General features: G+C 56.3%; 2 protein-coding genes across 2 annotated transcripts; one reads left to right on the top strand and one right to left on the bottom strand.

Moving 5' to 3' along the window:
- Positions 1-121: 121 nt before the first annotated feature.
- On the bottom strand, positions 122-10,800 carry PIP5K1A (phosphatidylinositol-4-phosphate 5-kinase type 1 alpha; the record flags this gene model as incomplete). Its single annotated transcript, XM_054294954.1, has 12 exons — positions 10,723-10,800; positions 8,964-8,998; positions 8,749-8,823; positions 7,727-7,857; positions 7,396-7,513; positions 5,120-5,272; positions 4,136-4,435; positions 3,002-3,222; positions 1,676-1,759; positions 1,473-1,521; positions 838-922; positions 122-271 (listed from the first exon to the last, which is right to left on the bottom strand). Coding segments are annotated over exons 1-12 (1,465 nt in total), but the record flags the coding sequence as incomplete, so codon positions are not given.
- A 1,145-nt stretch (positions 10,801-11,945) lies between these two features.
- On the top strand, positions 11,946-16,597 carry VPS72 (vacuolar protein sorting 72 homolog). Its single transcript, XM_054294952.1, has 6 exons — positions 11,946-12,078; positions 13,546-13,698; positions 14,102-14,213; positions 14,706-14,885; positions 15,451-15,592; positions 16,219-16,597. The coding sequence occupies exons 1-6, from the start codon at positions 11,962-11,964 to the stop codon at positions 16,580-16,582; spliced, it is 1,068 nt and encodes a 355-aa protein (XP_054150927.1). The 5' UTR covers positions 11,946-11,961; the 3' UTR covers positions 16,583-16,597.
- Positions 16,598-18,111: the final 1,514 nt, after the last annotated feature.

Raw genomic sequence — 18,111 nt, 5'->3', positions numbered from 1 at the left:
ACGGGGATATTTTGGGACACAAACGGGGATTTTTTGGGACACAAACGGAGATTTTTGGGACACAAATGGAGATTTTTGGGACACAAACGGGGATTTTTGGGACAGAGCTCCCGGCTCCCACCTTGCTCGGGGTCCATGTCGGGGCCCGGGGGGGCCCTGGCGTCGCCCCCGGCCGGGTTCGGGTTGGGGTTCGGGGCCGGGGTCCCCCCCTGGCAGCTCCTCCTGGGCGCGGCGGCGCCGCCGCGGCTCTTCTTGGACGGGGACGGCTTCACTGGGAAACGGGGAAAATTCCATGAAAAATTGGGAATATCCCGAAATTCCAGGGGGTTTGGGGCAGGGAGGAGGGGAGGAGGAGGAGGAAAAGGGGAAATCCTCGAGGAAAGCAATTTCCAGGGAGAATAAAGCGGGTTTCAGGCAGGATTTTAGGGAAAGAGGAGTGCGAGAAGGAAAAGGTTGGAAAAGGGGGGGAAAAAGCCCTAAAAAAAAAGAAAAGCGCTTTTTCAACTTTTCCAGGGAATTTTTATGTCAAGGAAAGAAAAAACAAGCTGGAAAAAATAGGAAAAAAGCAGGAAAACCCGGAAAAGGGGGAAAAAAACCATTAAAAAATTACTTTTCCAGCTTTTTTAGGGGACAGAGAAGGAGAAAAGCTGAAGAAAACCCAGGAAAAAGCTGGAAAAGTCTGGGAAAAAAGGGGGAAAAAAGGCGGGGAAAGGGGGGAAAAAAGGGGGCCAAAAGGGGGGAAAAAAGGGGAAAAAGGGGGAAAAAAGGGAAAAACGAGGAGTGGGGCTGAGATGTGGGAATTGCAGAGGGAAAAGCGGGAATTTCGCGGGCACTCACGTGGGATCCTGTGGAACACCGTGTGGCACATGAAGCGTTGGAAGCGCTCGGCGTAGAAGCTGGGCCGGTGCACGGACACCGTGTCCTGGAGCCCGGGAGAAACGGGAGTGAGCCCCAAAATCCCGGAATTCCGGGCGGGATGGGGAGCCCCGGGGGGCTCGGGGGGGGATTACAGGGATTTGGGAATAAATCCCAGGGATTCGGGTGGAAATTCCAGGATTTTGGGAATAAATCCCAAGAATTCGGGTGGAAATTCCAGAATTTCGGGTGAAAATCCCAGGATTTTGGGAGTAAATCCCAGGAATTCAGGTGGAAATCTCAGGAATTCGGGGGGGGAAATTTCAGGAATTCAAGGGGGTGGAAAATCTCAAATTTTTGGGAGCTCCCTTAAAAGCTGGGGATTTTCCATAGAAATTGGGAGTTTTCCTTAAAAATTGGGGGTTTTCCCTAAGAAAGGGTCATTTTTCCTTAAAAAGGCCGTTTTCCTTTCAAAAAGTTCTGCTTTTCCACAAAAATCCCCATTTTTCCCATTAAAAATCCCCTTTTTTCATAAAAATTCCAGTTTTTTCATAAAAATTCCTGTTTTTCCATAAAAATTCCCATTTTTCCACAGAAAATTCCCATTTCCCACTCACCCCGTCGTGCACCAGCGCCTTCCAGGAGTGCTCGAGCTTCTTCACGAACCTGCGGGGAGGGAATGGAGCAGGAATTCCCAGAAATTCCCAGAAATTCCCGGGGTTTGAAGCCCACGGTGGAAACTCTCGGTCTCGGGGGCATCCCAAGGCTGAGGAAACGTGGGTTTAATTACCGGGTAATTAATTAATAATGACTGACTGACCTATAGGACTGCAGGACGTCGATGATGCCGATGTAGAGCAGCAGCCGCTCCCCCCGGGAATTCCGGGCGGGAATTCCGCCCATCCTGGGAAAGGGGAATGAGAATGGGGAATGGGAATGGGGTCAGGAATGGGAACGGGGAATGGGAATGGGGAATGGGGAATGGGAATGGGGAATGGGGATCAAGGAACGGATCCCAGCAAACCCCAGAAATTCCCAGTCAATCCCAGCGACTCCCAATCAATCAATAACCAATCAATCTCACTGATCATCGGTCTCCATGGTGCCCCCTCGCCGTGCCTCGCCCTGGATGGACTCCATGGCCGTGGAGTAGAGCGCTCTGCGCCGCGGGGGTCCCGGTCCCCGTTAACCCCAATCAATAACCAATCAATAATCAATAACCAATCAATCTCACTGATCATCGGTCTCCATGGTGCCTCCCCGCCGCGCCTCGCCCTGGATGGACTCCATGGCCGTGGAGTAGAGCGCTCTCTGCGCCGTGGGGGTCCCGGTCCCCGTTAACCCCAATCAATAACCAATCAATAATCAATAACCAATCAATCTCACTGATCATCGGTCTCCATGGTGCCTCCCCGCCGCGCCTCGCCCTGGATGGACTCCATGGCCGTGGAGTAGAGCGCTCTCTGCGCCGCGGGGGTCCCGGTCCCCGTTAACCCCAATCAATAACCAATCAATAATCAATAACCAATCAATCTCACTGATCATCGGTCTCCATGGTGCCCCCTCGCCGTGCCTCGCCCTGGATGGACTCCATGGCCGTGGAGTAGAGCGCTCTCTGCGCCGCGGGGGTCCCGGTCCCCGTTAACCCCAATCAATAACCAATCAATAATCAATAACCAATCAATCTCACTGATCATCGGTCTCCATGGTGCCTCCCCGCCGCGCCTCGCCCTGGATGGACTCCATGGCCGTGGAGTAGAGCGCTCTCTGCGCCGCGGGGGTCCCGGTCCCCGTTAACCCCAATCAATAACCAATCAATAATCAATAACCAATCAATCTCACTGATCATCGGTCTCCATGGTGCCTCCCCGCCGCGCCTCGCCCTGGATGGACTCCATGGCCGTGGAGTAGAGCGCTCTCTGCGCCGCGGGGGTCCCGGTCCCCGTTAACCCCAATCAATAACCAATCAATAATCAATAACCAATCAATCTCACTGATCATCGGTCTCCATGGTGCCTCCCCGCCGCGCCTCGCCCTGGATGGACTCCATGGCCGTGGAGTAGAGCGCTCTCTGCGCCGCGGGGGTCCCGGTCCCCGTTAACCCCAATCAATAACCAATCAATAATCAATAACCAATCAATCTCACTGATCATCGGTCTCCATGGTGCCTCCCCGCCGCGCCTCGCCCTGGATGGACTCCATGGCCGTGGAGTAGAGCGCTCTCTGCGCCGCCGGCCGCCCGCGGGGGTCCCGGTCCCCGTCCCCGTCCCGGGGCGCTCCGGCGGCCGCGCGCTCGCGCTGCGCCTGGTCCAGGCTGTGGATGGCCACCAGCAGGCTGTAATCCATGATCTTGAAACTCTGCAGCACCTGCAAACGGGAAATGGGGAATTTGGGGATGGAACGGGGGCTTTTCCAATTGGGAATGGGCAAAAACAGGGCTGGATCACAGGTCGGGATCTTCCGGAAAAATGCTCCATTAGAAACCCACAGAAACAGGGAAAAGGGTGGAACAAGCACAAGTCTTCCATGAGAAAAATGCCAGAAATATGGAGAAAGGGTTGAACAACCCTGATTCCCCACAAAAACCAAGAGAAGAGGCAGAGGACCCTGGATTTTCCCCCAAAAATCAGGAAAAACCCCAGAACACCCCCAATTTTCCCCCAAAACCAGGAGAAAAGACAGAACACCATGAATTTACCCAAAAAACCGGGAAAAAGCACAGAACACTTCTGACTCCCCTGAAACCAAGAGAAAAGGCAGAGCACCTTCGATTTTCCCCAAAAACCAGGAAAAAAAGCAGAACACCCCCAATTTTCCTCCAAAAACCCAGTAAAAAAAGGCAGAACACCCCTGATTTTCCCCAGAAAAAATCAGGAAAAAAGGTAGACCACCCCCAATTTCCCAAAACAAAAAAAAAAAAAAAAACCCGGAAAAAATGCAGAACACCTGTGATTTTCTCAAAACCGAGAGAAAACGCAAAGCACCCTAGATATTCCTCAAACAAACCAGGAAAAAGACAGAACACCTCTGATTTCCCTAAAAAACCTGGAAAAATGCAGAACACCCCCGATTCTCCCCCAAAACCAGGAAAAAATGCAAAACCGCTCCTGATTTCCAAAAAAGAACCAGGAAAAAATGCAGAACACCCCCGATTCTCCCCAAAAACCAGGAGAAAGTGCAGAACACCCCTGATTTCCCAAAAAAAAACAGGAAAAAATGCAGAACACCCCCAATTCCCCCCCAAAAAACCCCATCCCGGCCCGATCCCGCCGCGTCTGACCAGGCAGTCCCTCTGCAGCGTCTTGCAGAGCGCGTTGTACATGTCGGCGTCCAGGAAGAGCCCGTCGGGCAGGTCCTGCATGAAGTCCAGGTCCTTGAAGGTGGGGAAGGCCTTGTCGCGCTCCTTGGGCGAGGCGCGGCGCTTGTAGGTGGAGCCCTTGAGGTCGTACTTGAGGTGCATGCGCACGGAGCGCGGCAGCAGGTTGTTCATCACCACGATGCGGATGTTCTTGCCGCCCGCCTGCACGCAGTACAGCCCGTAGAACTTGGGCAGCAGCGTGCGCGGGTTCTGGTTCAGGTTCTGGAGGTGGGGAGAGAAATGGGCAGTGAGCTGCAGAGGCACAGGGGTTTGGGGGGTTTTAGACTGGTTTTGGGGGGTTTTTTTGGGGGGTTTTTTGGGGGGTTTTTGGCAGTACCGCCCGCAGAACTCGGGCAGCAGCGTGCACGGGTTCTGCTTCAGGTTCTGCACAGGAGGGAAATGGGGAGGGGGCGGCAGAGGCACAGGGGTTTGGGGGACGTTATGGGGGGGTTTTGGGGTTAGGATGTGTCAAAATTGCAGACAAAACGTGGGAAGAGCATCCAGACCCCTCTGGTTTGGGGGTGTTCTATGGATTGTTGGGGTTTCCATGGATCTTTGGGCTTTTGGGGTTGGGGATGTGTCAAAATCGCAGCTAAAACGTGGCGAGAGCATCCAGATCGCTCAGGTTTGGAGGGCTTTGTACGAATTGCTGGGGTTTTCCGTGGATTTTGGGCGTTCAGGGTTTGGAAGGGGCTCAAGCCCGGGGGATGCGAGCCCAGCCCCGCTGTCTCCAATGATCCAGGCACTATGCTAGGATTTCCCAGGGCTGGAATTCCCAGGGATTCCCAGGGAACTCCCACCATGCAGTACCTGGGCAGGAATTCCCAGGGAATTCCCAGGGAACTCTCACCATGCAGTATCTGGGATGAATTCCCAGGGAATTCCCGGAATTCCCGGCTCTCTCACCATGTAGTATCCGGGCAGCAGCTTCTGCAGGAACTCGGCCTCCTTGTGCTGCACGGTTTTGATGATGAACTCGTCGTCGCTGCTGACGTAGAACAGCGAGCCGCTGGCGCCCGAGTTGGAGAGCTCGATCAGGGGCTCGCTGCACAGCGAGTACTGTGGGGAAAACAAGGCATTGGGATTGGAATGGGAATATTGGGGATTGGGCATTGGGATTGGAATGGGAATACTGGGGATTGGGCATTGGGATTGGAATGGGAATATTGGGGATTGGGCATTGGGATTGGAATGGGAATATAGGGGATTGGGGATTGGGATTGGAATGGGAATATTGGGCATTGGGATTGGAATGGGAATATTGGGGATTGGGGATTGGGATTGGAATGGGAATATTGGGGATTGGGGATTGGGATTGGAATGGGAATATTGGGGATTGGGCATTGGGATTGGAATGGGAATATTGGGCATTGGGATTGGAATGGGAATATTGGGGATTGGGGATTGGGATTGGAATGGGAATATTGGGGATTGGGATTGGAATGGGAATATTGGGGATTGGGGATTGGGATTGGAATGGGAATATTGGGGATTGGGCATTGGGATTGGAATGGGAATATTGGGGATTGGGCATTGGGATTGGAATGGGAATATTGGGGATTGGGCATTGGGATTGGAATGGGAATATTGGGGATTGGGCATTGGGATGGGAATATTGGGGATTGGGGATTGGGCATTGGAATGGGAATATTGGGGATTGGGCATTGGGATTGGAATGGGAATACTGGGGATTGGGCATTGAGATTGGAATGGGAATATTGGGGATTGGGCATTGGGATTGGAATGGGAATATTGGGGATTGGGGATTGGGCATTGGAATGGGAATATTGGGGATTGGGCATTGGGATTGGAATGGGAATATTGGGGATTGGGCATTGGGATTGGAATGGGAATATTGGGGATTGGGATTGGAATGGGAATATTGGGGATTGGGGATTGGGCATTGGAATGGGAATATTGGGGATTGGGCATTGGGATTGGAATGGGAATACTGGGGATTGGGCATTGAGATTGGAATGGGAATATTGGGGATTGGGCATTGGGATTGGAATGGGAATATTGGGGATTGGGCATTGGGATTGGAATGGGAACAGCGAGCCGCTGGCGCCCGAGTTGGAGAGCTCGATCAGGGGCTCGCTGCACAGCGAGTACTGTGGGGAAAACAAGGCATTGGGATTGGAATGGGAATATTGGGGATTGGGCATTGGGATTGGAATGGGAATATTGGGGATTGGGGATTGGGATTGGAATGGGAATATTGGGGATTGGGGATTGGGATTGGAATGGGAATATTGGGGATTGGGCATTGGGATTGGAATGGGAATATTGGGCATTGGGATTGGAATGGGAATATTGGGGATTGGGGATTGGGATTGGAATGGGAATATTGGGGATTGGGCATTGGGATTGGAATGGGAATATTGGGGATTGGGGATTGGGATTGGAATGGGAATACTGGGGATTGGGCATTGGGATTGGAATGGGAATATTGGGGATTGGGCATTGGGATTGGAATGGGAACAGCGAGCCGCTGGCGCCCGAGTTGGAGAGCTCGATCAGGGGCTCGCTGCACAGCGAGTACTGTGGGGGGACACAGTGGGATTGGGGAATCTGGGATTGAGGTTTTTCTGGGAATAGCAGAGGGATTGGGGTTTTCCTGCTCAAAACGAGCAGGGAAGGGCAGCCAGGAGTGGTTTGGGTGGCAGCACGAGGGGAAATGTGGGGAGGAAAAGGGGGAAAGGAATCCTAAAATATGAAGGGAGAAAAATGGCAAAAAAGGGGGGAAAGGGGGAAAAAACAGGGGCAACAGGAAGAGAAAAGAAGAAGGGAAGAGAAAAGAAGAAGGGAATAGAAAAGAAAAAAACTGAGAAGGAAAGGGAAGAGAAAGGGAAGGGAAATAGAAACGAAAGACAGAAAGGAGAAAGGAGAAAAGGAGAAAGGAGAAAGCAGAAAAAGAAAAGGAAAGGGGGGAAAAAAAAAGAAAGGAAAAAAAAGGGAATGGGAAGAAAAATAGAAAGTGGAAAAAAAAAGGAAAGGGGGGGGAAAAAGGGAACAGGAAGAAGAAAGGGAAGGGGAAAAAAGGAAACAGGGAAAAGGTAATTCCAGGGAATTCCAGGGAAGGAAAAGGGAAAAGAGAAAAGGGAAAGGGGAAAGGAATTCCAGGCAATTCCAGGGAAGACAAAAGGGAAGGAAAAGGCCCAGGGGTCCCGTTCCCAGCTGACCAGGTAGTCGTCGGGGCGGATGCCGAAGAGCTCCCGGAAGTAGCGGAAGGCCACGGGCGCGTAGGTCTTGAAGCGGAAATCATTGTAGTGGTGGGCAGGCGTCAGGTTGCTGCCCTCGCTGCGGGGGGGGGGGACACGGAACGTTCCGGAATGGGATTGACTGGGGGGTCCCACGGGGAACGGGGGGATCCCACGGGGAACGTTCCAGAATGGGATTGATTGGGGGGTCCCACCACAGGGATTGGGGGATCCCACGGGGAACGGGGTATCCCACACGGAACGGGGGGTCCCACGGGGAACGGGGGGTCCCCGAACCCCTCTGGGTGCCGACCTGGGGAAGAAGATGCTCTCCACGACGTAGAAGTCCTGCATGAGCACGTCGCGCTCGGGCTTGGTGCTCAGGCTGCCCACGGTGTGCGTGATGCCCAGCTGGATGGCGCCCTTCAGCGCCGACGACGTCGTCTGGGGAAACGGGGGGGAACGGGGAAAACGGGGTTACAGCGGGGATGGGAACGGGGGAACGGGGTTAGAGTGGGGACGGGAACGGGAATTACAGCTGGAATGGGAACGGGGGTTACAGCGGGAATGGGAACAGGGAGCGGGGGAATAGGGGAAATGGGGGTTCCAGAGGGGATGGGAATGGGGGAATGGGAACGGGAATGGGAATTACAGAGGTAACGGCAACAGGAATTACAGCAGGAATGGGAATTACAGTGGGAAAGGGAATTGCACCTGGGAATGGGAGTGGGAATTACAGTGACAACAGGAATGGGAATTACAGCTGGGAATGGGAACAGGAATTACAGCTGGGAACGGGGAAACAGGGTGGGTACAGAGGGAATGGGGTGGGAATTACAGCTGGAATGGGAATGGGAATTACAGTGGGAATGGGAATGGGGCTGGGAATTACAATGGGAATGGCAATGGGAATGGGAATTACAGTGGGAATGGGAATGGAGATGGGAATTACAGTGGGAATGGGGCTGGGAATGGCTGGAGCGCAGAGGGAATGGGAGGGATTTGGTGGAAAAGGCAATGGGAGTTCAATGGGAGTGAGAATTCAATGGGAGTGGGAACTCAGTGGGAATGGGAACAAAAATCCAATTGGAATGGGAGAGATTCAATGGGAACAGATGGAATTCAACAGAAATAGGAATTGCAAGAATTCAGTGGGAATGAGAGAAATTCAACGGGAATAGAAATTCAGCAGGAACAGGGATTGCATGACAATTAAAATGGGGAAAATAAACCCAAAAATTCCCTTTTTCCTTCATTTCCATGGAACCTCCTCCCATTCCCACAGCGATCCCGGGCAAAACTCCTCGGGAAAAGGGAAAAAAAGTGGGAATTCACCTTTTTGTAGGTGGTTTCCCCCGTGGAATCCACTCCTCTGTGGCCTTTCCGGATGGTCTGGGATCCTCCCGGCATCTTGGGAAAAGAGAAAAAACGGGAAAAGAGAGAAAAAATTGGAAAATTCGACTTTTTACAGCGTTTTTCCCACCCAAAACCACCTGAGAAACTTTGGCAGGAAAATCTGAAATTTGGGATTTTTCCAGCCTAGAACTCACCTCAGGAGTCAGGGACTTTTTGAAGGTGTTGGATCCTGCCAGAAAAAGGAAAATCCACACTCAGAAAGAATCAATCCCACAAAAGCAATGGAAGACCCCAGAAAAACAGGAAAAATCCCACAAAAACAGGGCAAAATCCTACAAAACACAAAAGCTGAATTATCCCACCCACACACGCTGCTCTCCTGGGGTTTCTGGCCCCAAATTCCAAAAAAGTCCCACGGATAAAGAGTCAGAAAATCAGGGATCAGGCCTCAAACCCTTTCAGGGAAAAGCAAGGACCAAGGAGCTCCTTCCCAACTGGAATTTTTATGGATAAAAACCCAAAATTTAAGGTGGAAAAGTCAATTTGGAGCTGAAAAAAGCGGGATAAAGAGCTGAATTCTCCCAGCAATCCTGCCAGCTTCAGGAAAAGCCAGGAAAATGAAAAATCCCGGTGCTAAAAGCCCCGAAATCGCTGGTTTTCTCCCCAAAAAAGTGTCAGAGATGGCAATTCCCGATTTTCCAGCCCTTTCCCCGGCTCCCGTTCCCGCTGGTCCAAACAAATCCCGGGGCTTTGCTGCTCTGGGATTTTTCTTGGATTTTGGGAGGCTTTGCTGCCCGATCCCGGGCTCATTTTGTGATTATTTTGTGATTTTTCTGGGGTTTTTCTGGGATTTTTCTGTGTTTTTTTGGGATTTTTCTGTGATTTTGGGATCCCGCGAGCCGGTCCCACCCCCGTGAGTCACCGCACGGGAACGGGAATCGGATTTCCCTGGCACCGACACGCTGCTCCCTCCCCGCCCCGTTCCCCACCTTCTTTATTTTTTATTTTTGGGAGTTTTGGGGCCTCTCGGGTCCCCCCCGTGCGCTCCCAGGTGTTTTGTAGAAAAAGGAAAACTCGGAACTCGGTTTTTCCAGGGAAAAGTTGGGGCTGGGCTCCCCCCATGGCACCTCAGACACCCCCGGGAAGCTCCAAGTGCCCCAAAACTCCCCCAGAAAGCCCAAAATCCCCTCCCCAAAAGAGTCCCACACCCCTCCAAAATACCCCATAAAGACCCCAAAACCCCCACTCAGCCCCAGAGTTCTACACCCCCCAAAAAAGACCCCAAAAATCCCCATCATCCCTAAAGTTCTATACCCCAAAAAAACCTTCCAAACCCCTGAGTCTCCCAGTCCTAAACTCATCCAAAACCCCCAAAGACCCCCCAAAAAACCCCTCAGAGCCCCCTCACGCCCCCAGACCCCGCATAACCCCCCAAATCCCCCTTATAATCACCAAATCCCCCTCACAGCCCCATAATTCCTCTCATAACCCCCCAGATCCCCCTCATAACCCCCATCATCTCTCTCATAACCCCCTAAATCCCCCTAATAACCCCCAAATAAGCCCCTAGATCCCCCCAAGATCGCCCCATTCCCCTCACGCCCCAGAGCCCCCTCACCCTCACGCTGCCCCCTCACGCCCCCAGACCCTTCATAACCCCTATAATCCTCCTCATATCCCCCAAATCCCCCTCATAACCCCTACAATCCTCCTCATAACCCCCCGAACCCCACTCATAATCCCCAAGATCCCCCTCATAACCCCTATAATCCTCCTCATAAGTCCCGAATCCCCCTCATAACCCCCAAATCCCCCTCATAACCCCCCAAATCCCCCCCGGATCCTCCCATTCCCCTCACGCCCCCATTCCCCCCTCAGCCCCTCACGCCCTCAGCCCCCCCCGGCCCTTCCCTCGCCCCCAGCCGCGCCCCCCGGGCCGTTCCCGGCCGGTACCGCCGAGGCCGCCGCTGCTGCCGCTGCTGCCGCCGGACTCGGGCCCCGCCGCCGCCGCCGCCATCTTGGAGCGCGCGCTGCGCCCCCCCACCCTCAGCCCGCCCCCCGCCCGCCACGCCCGGCCACGCCCCCGCCCACACGGCCACGCCCCTTTCGAGACAAACCACGCCCACTCCGCGTACTGACGCTGCCTATGCGGGCAAAGACACGCCCACCCGCGGTTCAGCCCCGCCTTTTTATGTGCGGCTCCACCCCCCTCGCGGCTAAGCCACGCCTCTTCACATTCCACTCCGCCCCCTCCATGCTGAGCGTCACCAATCGCGCGTGGCCACGCCCCATTCTGTGCCAGACCACGCCCTTCCCGCGCTCAGCCCCGCCCCTCCCGGCGCGCCCCACGCGGCCGTGGGCGATGGGGGCAGCGGGGGCCACGCGGGCGGGCCCGCACGGCGCATGCGCGGCCCCGACAGCGGTTCCGCCTTCCCCGGCTCGTATTGGGCCCAGCGGCGTCACGTGACGGGCGGAGGGTGGGGCGGAGTGACGTCACACTGAGCTCATTGAGCACAACATTAAATGACGTCACCCTCATGCACTCCGAATCAGTGACGTCATGGGAGCACATGCATCCTCATCCTGTGATGTCACAGAGCACACACACACACACACGCATGTCGATCCTGTGATGTCACACTGCTTACTTATGCATCGATGTGCCTACCCTATGACGTCACAGAGCCACAACCCTGCCCTGACATCCCGTGATGTCACAGAGTGCCCACACTCCATCACATGAAGTCACAGCTGTCACACCCACCCCATGACGTCACCCCACACACTGGCAACCTCTCCAAAAAAACCCCAGAAAATCCCCTAAAAATCCCCATTTTTGGCTATAAAATCCCAATTTTTTCCCCTAAATAACCCCATTTGTTTTTCCCAAAATCCCGGTTATTTCACCCAAACCAAAAATCCCCCCCAAAACACCGCCAAAAGTCCCCCGTGACTTCACTCACATAATGACGTCACCTCAATCGCAATGCCGTCACCCCAAACACAATGACGTAACCCCAAACACAATGCCGTTACCTCAAAGGCACTGACGTCATCCCGATCGCGATGACGTCGCCCGCAGTTCCCCCTCTCCCCGCGCGGTGTCGCTGTGTCCGTCCCCGCCCATCGATCGCTCGGCGCTCGCCGTGCCGGGCCGCGCGGCGGCGGCAGGCGGGCGGGCGGAGCGCCGAGATGAGCCTGGCGGAGGGCCGCGCCCCGCGGCGCACGGCCGGCAATCGCCTCTCGGGGCTGCTGCAGGCCGAGGAGGAGGACGAGTTCTACCAGACCACCTACGGCGGCTTCAACGAGGCGAGCCCGGCCCCGGGGGGCGCGGCGGGGGCGCGGCGGGAGCGGGCCCGGCGCTCCGAGCGGGGCGGCGGGAGGCGGGAAGCGTGAGGGGAGCGGGGGATGTCCGGGGAACGGGGATGTGCGAGCAATGGGGGATGTCCGGGGCATGGAGCGGTGTCCCGGGATGAGCGTTCGGGGACCCCCGGGTGCTGCATCCCTGTGGGGCTCCGGGACAACGGGATAAATCCCAGGACAACGGGTCCCAGGCGGATCCATCCCGTGTCCCACCGGAGTTTGGGCACAACGAGCACTGCGGGGATCCCTGCGTGGGATTCCGCAGTTCCCGTTCCCAACATTCCCAATATTCCCAACAACATTGCCCATCCCAGGACTCAGTGGGATCCCATGGCCCCCAATCCCAACATTCCCATATTCCCAACATTCCCATATTCCTGTTATCCCAGGAGTCCAGGGATAATGAGAACTCAGTGGATCCCATGGCTCCCACTCCCAACATTCCCATATTCCCAACATTCCCCATCCCAGGACTCAGTAGGATCCCATGGTTCCCAATCCCCGTATTTCCACGCTCCCATTATTCCGACAGTTCCCCATCCCAGGAGCCCAGGGACAACGAGTCCCATGGGGATCCCTGGGTGGGATTTCATGGCTCCCTATCCCATATGCCCAACATTCCCATATTGCCGTCATTCCCCGTGTTTCTGATATCCCAGGAGTCCGGCGATGACGAGTACCGCGGGGATCACTTGGGGATCACTCTGTGGGATCCCACGGTTCCCATTCCCAACATTCCCAATGTTTCTGTTACCCCAGGAGTCCGGCGATGACGAGTACCGCGGCGATCACTTGGGGATCACTCTGTGGGATCCCACAGTTCTCATTCCCAACATTCCCAACATTCCCAATGTTTCTGATATCCCAGGAGTCCGGCGATGACGAGTACCGCGGCGATCACTTGGGGATCACTCTGTGGGATCCCACAGTTCTCATTCCCAACATTCCCAACATTCCCCGTGTTTCTGATATCCCAGGAGTCCGGCGATGACGAGTACCGCGGCGATCACTTGGGGATCACTCTGTGGGATCCCACAGTTCCCATTCCCAACATTCCCAACATTCCCAATGTTTCTGATATCCCAGGAGTCCGGCGATGACGAGTACCGCGGGGATCACTTGGGGATCGCTCTGTGGGATCCCACGGTTCCCATTCCCAACATTCCCAACATTCCCCGTGTTTCTGATATCCCAGGAGTCCGGCGATGACGAGTACCGCGGGGATCACTTGGGGATCACTCTGTGGGATCCCACAGTTCCCATTCCCAACATTCCCAACATTCCCAATGTTTCTGATATCCCAGGAGTCCGGCGATGACGAGTACCGCGGGGATCACTTGGGGATCACTCTGTGGGATCCCACAGTTCTCATTCCCAACATTCCCAACATTCCCAATGTTTCTGTTACCCCAGGAGTCCGGCGATGACGAGTACCGCGGGGATCACTCCGACAGCGATGACGAGGTCGACTCTGACTTCGACATCGACGAGGGCGACGAGCCGGGCTCGGAGCAGGACGAGGCCGAGCCCCGACGGCGGCGCCGCGTGCTCACCAAGGCCTACCGGGTACCGAGCCCTTACCGGGGCTTCTCCAGGGAAATTCTCCTGATCCTGGGGCTGCTCCGGGTACCGAGCCCTTACCGGGGCTGCTCCAGAGAAATCCTCCCGATCCTGAGCCCTTACCAGGGGTACTGAGCTATTCTGGGGGTACCGAGCCCTTACCGGGGCTTTTCCGGGGAAATTCCCCAATCCCGAGCCCTTCCTGGGGGTACCGAGCTGTTCTGGGGGTACCGAGCCCTTCTCGAGGCTTTTCCGGGGAAATCCCTCCAATCCCGGTGCTCCGGGGCTCCTCCGGGGAAATCCCCCCCCGATCCCGGCGCTTTTCGGGGGAAATTCTCCCGATCCCGAGCTGTTCCCGGCCCTCATCCCGTCCCGTTTGTGCCCTCCCTCCGTCCGTCCATCCCTGCAGGAGCCGCTCAAGAGCCTGCGGGCCAAGAAGGCCGAGGGGCCGCGGGGAGGCGCCCAGCGGGGCCGGGAGGTGAAAGCCGCGCCCCTGGAGCTGCAGGAGGACGGGGGAGACAGTGAGTGAGGGCGGGATGGGTGGGGATGGGGTGGGAGCGGGGCCGTGGTGATCCCAGCTGGAAGTGGGATCCTCTGGGGGAGCTCCTGGTTCTCCAGGGGTTGGGATGGGGATCCCGGGGATCTCTGGGTGATCCAGGCCGGGAGCAGATCCCGTGGCTGATGCAGGCAGGAAGCACATGCGCCAGTCCACCACGGAGCATGACAGACGTTCCCTGGCAATGGGATCCCAAGGGAGAACTGCTGGTTCCCCAGGGGGTGGGAATGGGATCCCGGGGATCTCTGGGTGATCCAGGAGCTGGGGTGGGATCTCTGGGTGATCCATGGATCTGTGTTTGTTCTCCAGGCAGGAAGCACATGCGCCAGTCCACCACGGAGCATGACAGACGTTCCCTGGCAATGGGATCCCAAGGGAGAACTGCTGGTTCCCCAGGGGGTGGGAATGGGATCCCGGGGATCTCTGGGTGATCCATGGATCTGTGTTTGTTCTCCAGGCAGGAAGCACATGCGGCAGTCCACCACGGAGCACACCCGGCAGACGTTCCTGCGGCTCCAGGAGCGCCAGGTGCAGTCCAAGAGGAAGAAGGGAGGGACGAGCTACGAGCGGCCCCTGACGCAGGAGGAGCTGCTGGAGGAGGCCAAGATCACCGAGGAGATCAACCTGCGCTCCCTGGGTGAGGAACGGGGTACTGGGAATGGGATTGGGGTACTGGGAATGGGATTGGGGCTGGGACAGGGCCAAGATCACCGAGGAGATCAACCTGCGCTCCCTGGGTGAGGAACGGGGTACTGGGAATGGGATTGGGGTACTGGGAATGGGAATGGGATAGAGCCAAGATCACCGAGGAGATCAACCTGCGCTCCCTGGCTGAGGAACGGGGTACTGGGAATGGGATTGGGGTACTGGGAATGGGAATGGGGCTGGGACAGGGCCAAGATCACCGAGGAGATCAACCTGTGCTCCCTGGGTGAGGAATGGGATAATGGGATACTATGGGAATGGGAATGGGAGTGGGGTACTGGGACAGGGCCAAGATCACCGAGGAGATCAACCTGTGCTCCCTGGGTGAGGGAACAGGGTTGGGATTGGGAATGGGGCTGGGATACCGGGACAGGAACTCTGGGAATGGCACAGGGATCCCAGGGTCAGACCTGGCAGCGCTGCCATGTCCCTGTGCTGGGCTGAGCTGTTCCTGCCCCGATTCCTGATCCCATTCCTGATCCCATTCCCGCCCCCAGAGAACTACGAGCGGCTGGAGGCGGACAAGAAGAAGCAGGTGCAGAAGAAGAGGAAGATCGTGGGCCCCGTGATCCGCTACTGGTCGCTGACCATGCCCCTGCTGCCCGAGCCCGGCCGCGATGACCCCGTGGACGTCGAGGGGTGAGTGCCCCCGAACCCCAAATCCAGCCTGGGGCTGCCCCACACGGGCTGGGCAGCGCCCCAGAGCTCCCACCCAGATCCCAACGTCCCAGTTCTGGGGGGGGATTTGGGCACTGGATCCCAGCCTGGGGCTGCCACCCTGGAACCCCCTCATCCCATGGGAAAAGCAGGTTTTGAGCCCCAAATCCTATGGGAAAAACAGGTTTTGAGCTGCACCTTGATGAACTCAAATCCCCCGTTGGAGCTGCACCTCTTGAGGCCCCAAATCCCATGGGATTTTCAATTTCCTGTGATCCCAAGTCCTCCATTGAAGTCACAGTTTTTGAGATCCCAAATCCCATGGGATTCACAGTTTCTAAGCACCACCGTGGCGATCCCAAATTCCCCACTGAACCCTCACCTTTGAGCCCCCAAATCCCTTAGGAATCCCCCCTTTTGGGTCCCCTCCGAGGGCCACCCAAGTCCCCCACTGGACCCTCACCCTTTGAGCCCCCAGACCCCTCAGGACCCCCCTTTTGGCCGCCCCAAATCCCCCATTGGAGCTGCACTTTCCGAGCCCCCGGGCCCCTCAGGACCCCCCTTTTGGGATCCCCAGCCCCGTCCCCACCGCGTCCCCTCGGTTCCAGGCTGGACCCCGAGGCGCAGCCGCCGTCGCCGGCCAAGTGCTCGCGCACGTTCATCTCCTTCAGCGACGACGCCACCTTCGAGCGCTGCTTCCCCCGGGCGCGGGCGCCGCGGCTGCCGGTGCGGGAGCTGTGCCCGGTGACGCACAAGCCCGCGCTCTACCGCGACCCCATCACCGACATCCCCTACGCCAACGCCCGCGCCTTCCGCATCATCCGCGAGGCCTACCGCAAGTACGTGACGGCGCACGGGCTGCCCAGCGCCGCCGCCGCCGCCGTGGGCACGGCCGGAGGGGCCGCGGATGGCACCGGGGCACGGCCCGGGCGGCAGAAAATCGTCATCAAACAGAGCGTGCCCAGTGCTTGACAGCACAGATTGGGATTTGGGGTTTGGGGTTTGGGGTTTGGGAGAGTCCTTTCCAGAACAGCAGAAAATCGTCGTCAAACAGAGCCAGTGCCTGATCTGTCCTGATACCGTAGATTTGGGATTTTGGGGTATTGGGGTGTTGGGGTGTTCTTTCTATAACGGCAGAAAATCATCGTCAAACAGAGCGCCCCCAGTGCTCGACACCACGGATATGGGGTTTGGGGTATGGGGGTTTGGGAATGTTCCTAAAACAGCAGAAAATCGTCATCAAACAGAGCGTGCCCAGTGCCTGAGAGATGGGGTTTGAGGTTTGAATGTTCTTCCTAAAACGGCAGAAAATCGTCACCAAACAGAGCGTGCCCAGTGCCTGACACCACGGATATGGGGTTTGGGGTATGGGGGTTTGGGAATGTTCCTAAAACAGCAGAAAATCGTCACCAAACAGAGCGTGCCCAGTGCCTGACACCACGGATATGGGGTTTGGGGTTTGGGGTGTTCTTAAAATGGCAGAAAATCGTCACCAAACAGAGCGTGCCCAGTGCCCGAGATCCCGGATTTGGGATTTGGGGTGTTGGGATACTGGGACTGACAGCTGTCATGGCTTTGTTGAGGGGCTCCTTTCCAAGTGTCGGCGGTGCCTGAAATCCCAGGATTTGGGATTTGGGGATTTGGGGTCACCCATCTGAGTGATTTTTTTGGGGGGTCGTTGTTCACCAGGGGTGTCGGATGAGGGAATAAAGTTGGTTTGGGGGTTGGTCTGTGTGGGGTGGTGGGAGCCCCTTTTTCCAGGAGTTCCTACAATAAATAAAGAGGTTTGCAGAACCCTTTTCCAGAAATCCTACAAAAAAATACGGGGCGGGAGCCGTTTTTCCAAGAAATCCTGCAACAAACGAGGTTCGTGAACCCATCGTTTTCCAGAAAACACTACAATAAACAAAATGTTTATGGGATTCATTTCTCCAGAAAAGCCTAAAATAAAGTTTATAGGATTCGTTTTTTCCAGAAGAACCCACAAAACATTCCCAGCTCCCCCAAACCGCATTTTTGGGGGGGGTCCAAACCCCCTTCACCCCCCGAATTTGGGGCTCGTGGGGCCAAACCCGCCTCGAGCTTTGCGGGGTTTATAGGGCTGGGGAAGGATCTGCTCTCCCTTTTTCCCCAGCGGTTTTTGGGGTCGGATCTTTTTGGGGTTTGTGGGATTTGGGAAGGATCCGCTCTCCCTTTTCCCCCGGCGGTTTTGGGGCCGGATCTTTTCGGGGTTTATGGGATCGGGGACGGATCCGCTCTCCCGTTTCCCCCGGCCGTGTTTGGGGTCGCGGGGCCCCGCGGGGCCGGGGCGGGGCCCCCCCGTTCCCGATAAGGGCCGGGACGCGGATCCGCCCCTCCGGGCCCGAATAAAGCGCTGATCTCATGCCCCGCGCGGCCCCAGCGCTCCGCGATCGGCCCCGGCGCTCGGGATCGCCTTCGGGATCGCCTTCGGGATCGCCTTTGGGATCCGCCCCGGCGCTCGGGATCGCCTTCGGGATCGC

The sequence above is a fragment of the Melozone crissalis genome, unplaced genomic scaffold (assembly GCF_028551555.1).
Source record: "Melozone crissalis strain CALT ecotype California unplaced genomic scaffold, PUWL_Pcris_2 ptg000406l_1, whole genome shotgun sequence".
NCBI classification, from domain to species: Eukaryota; Metazoa; Chordata; class Aves; order Passeriformes; family Passerellidae; genus Melozone; species Melozone crissalis.
The sequence above is the reverse complement of the archived record's forward strand: the minus strand, read 5'-3'. Positions and strand labels throughout refer to the sequence as shown.

Coding starts and splice junctions, on each gene's coding strand:
- VPS72 (XM_054294952.1), top strand. CDS start 11,962: ATGAGCCTGGCGGAGGGCCGCGCCCCGCGGCGCACGGCCGGCAATCGC. Junction 12,079..13,545: donor CCTACGGCGGCTTCAACGAG/GCGAGCCCGGCC, acceptor CTGTTACCCCAG/GAGTCCGGCGATGACGAGTA. Junction 13,699..14,101: donor TGCTCACCAAGGCCTACCGG/GTACCGAGCCCT, acceptor CCATCCCTGCAG/GAGCCGCTCAAGAGCCTGCG.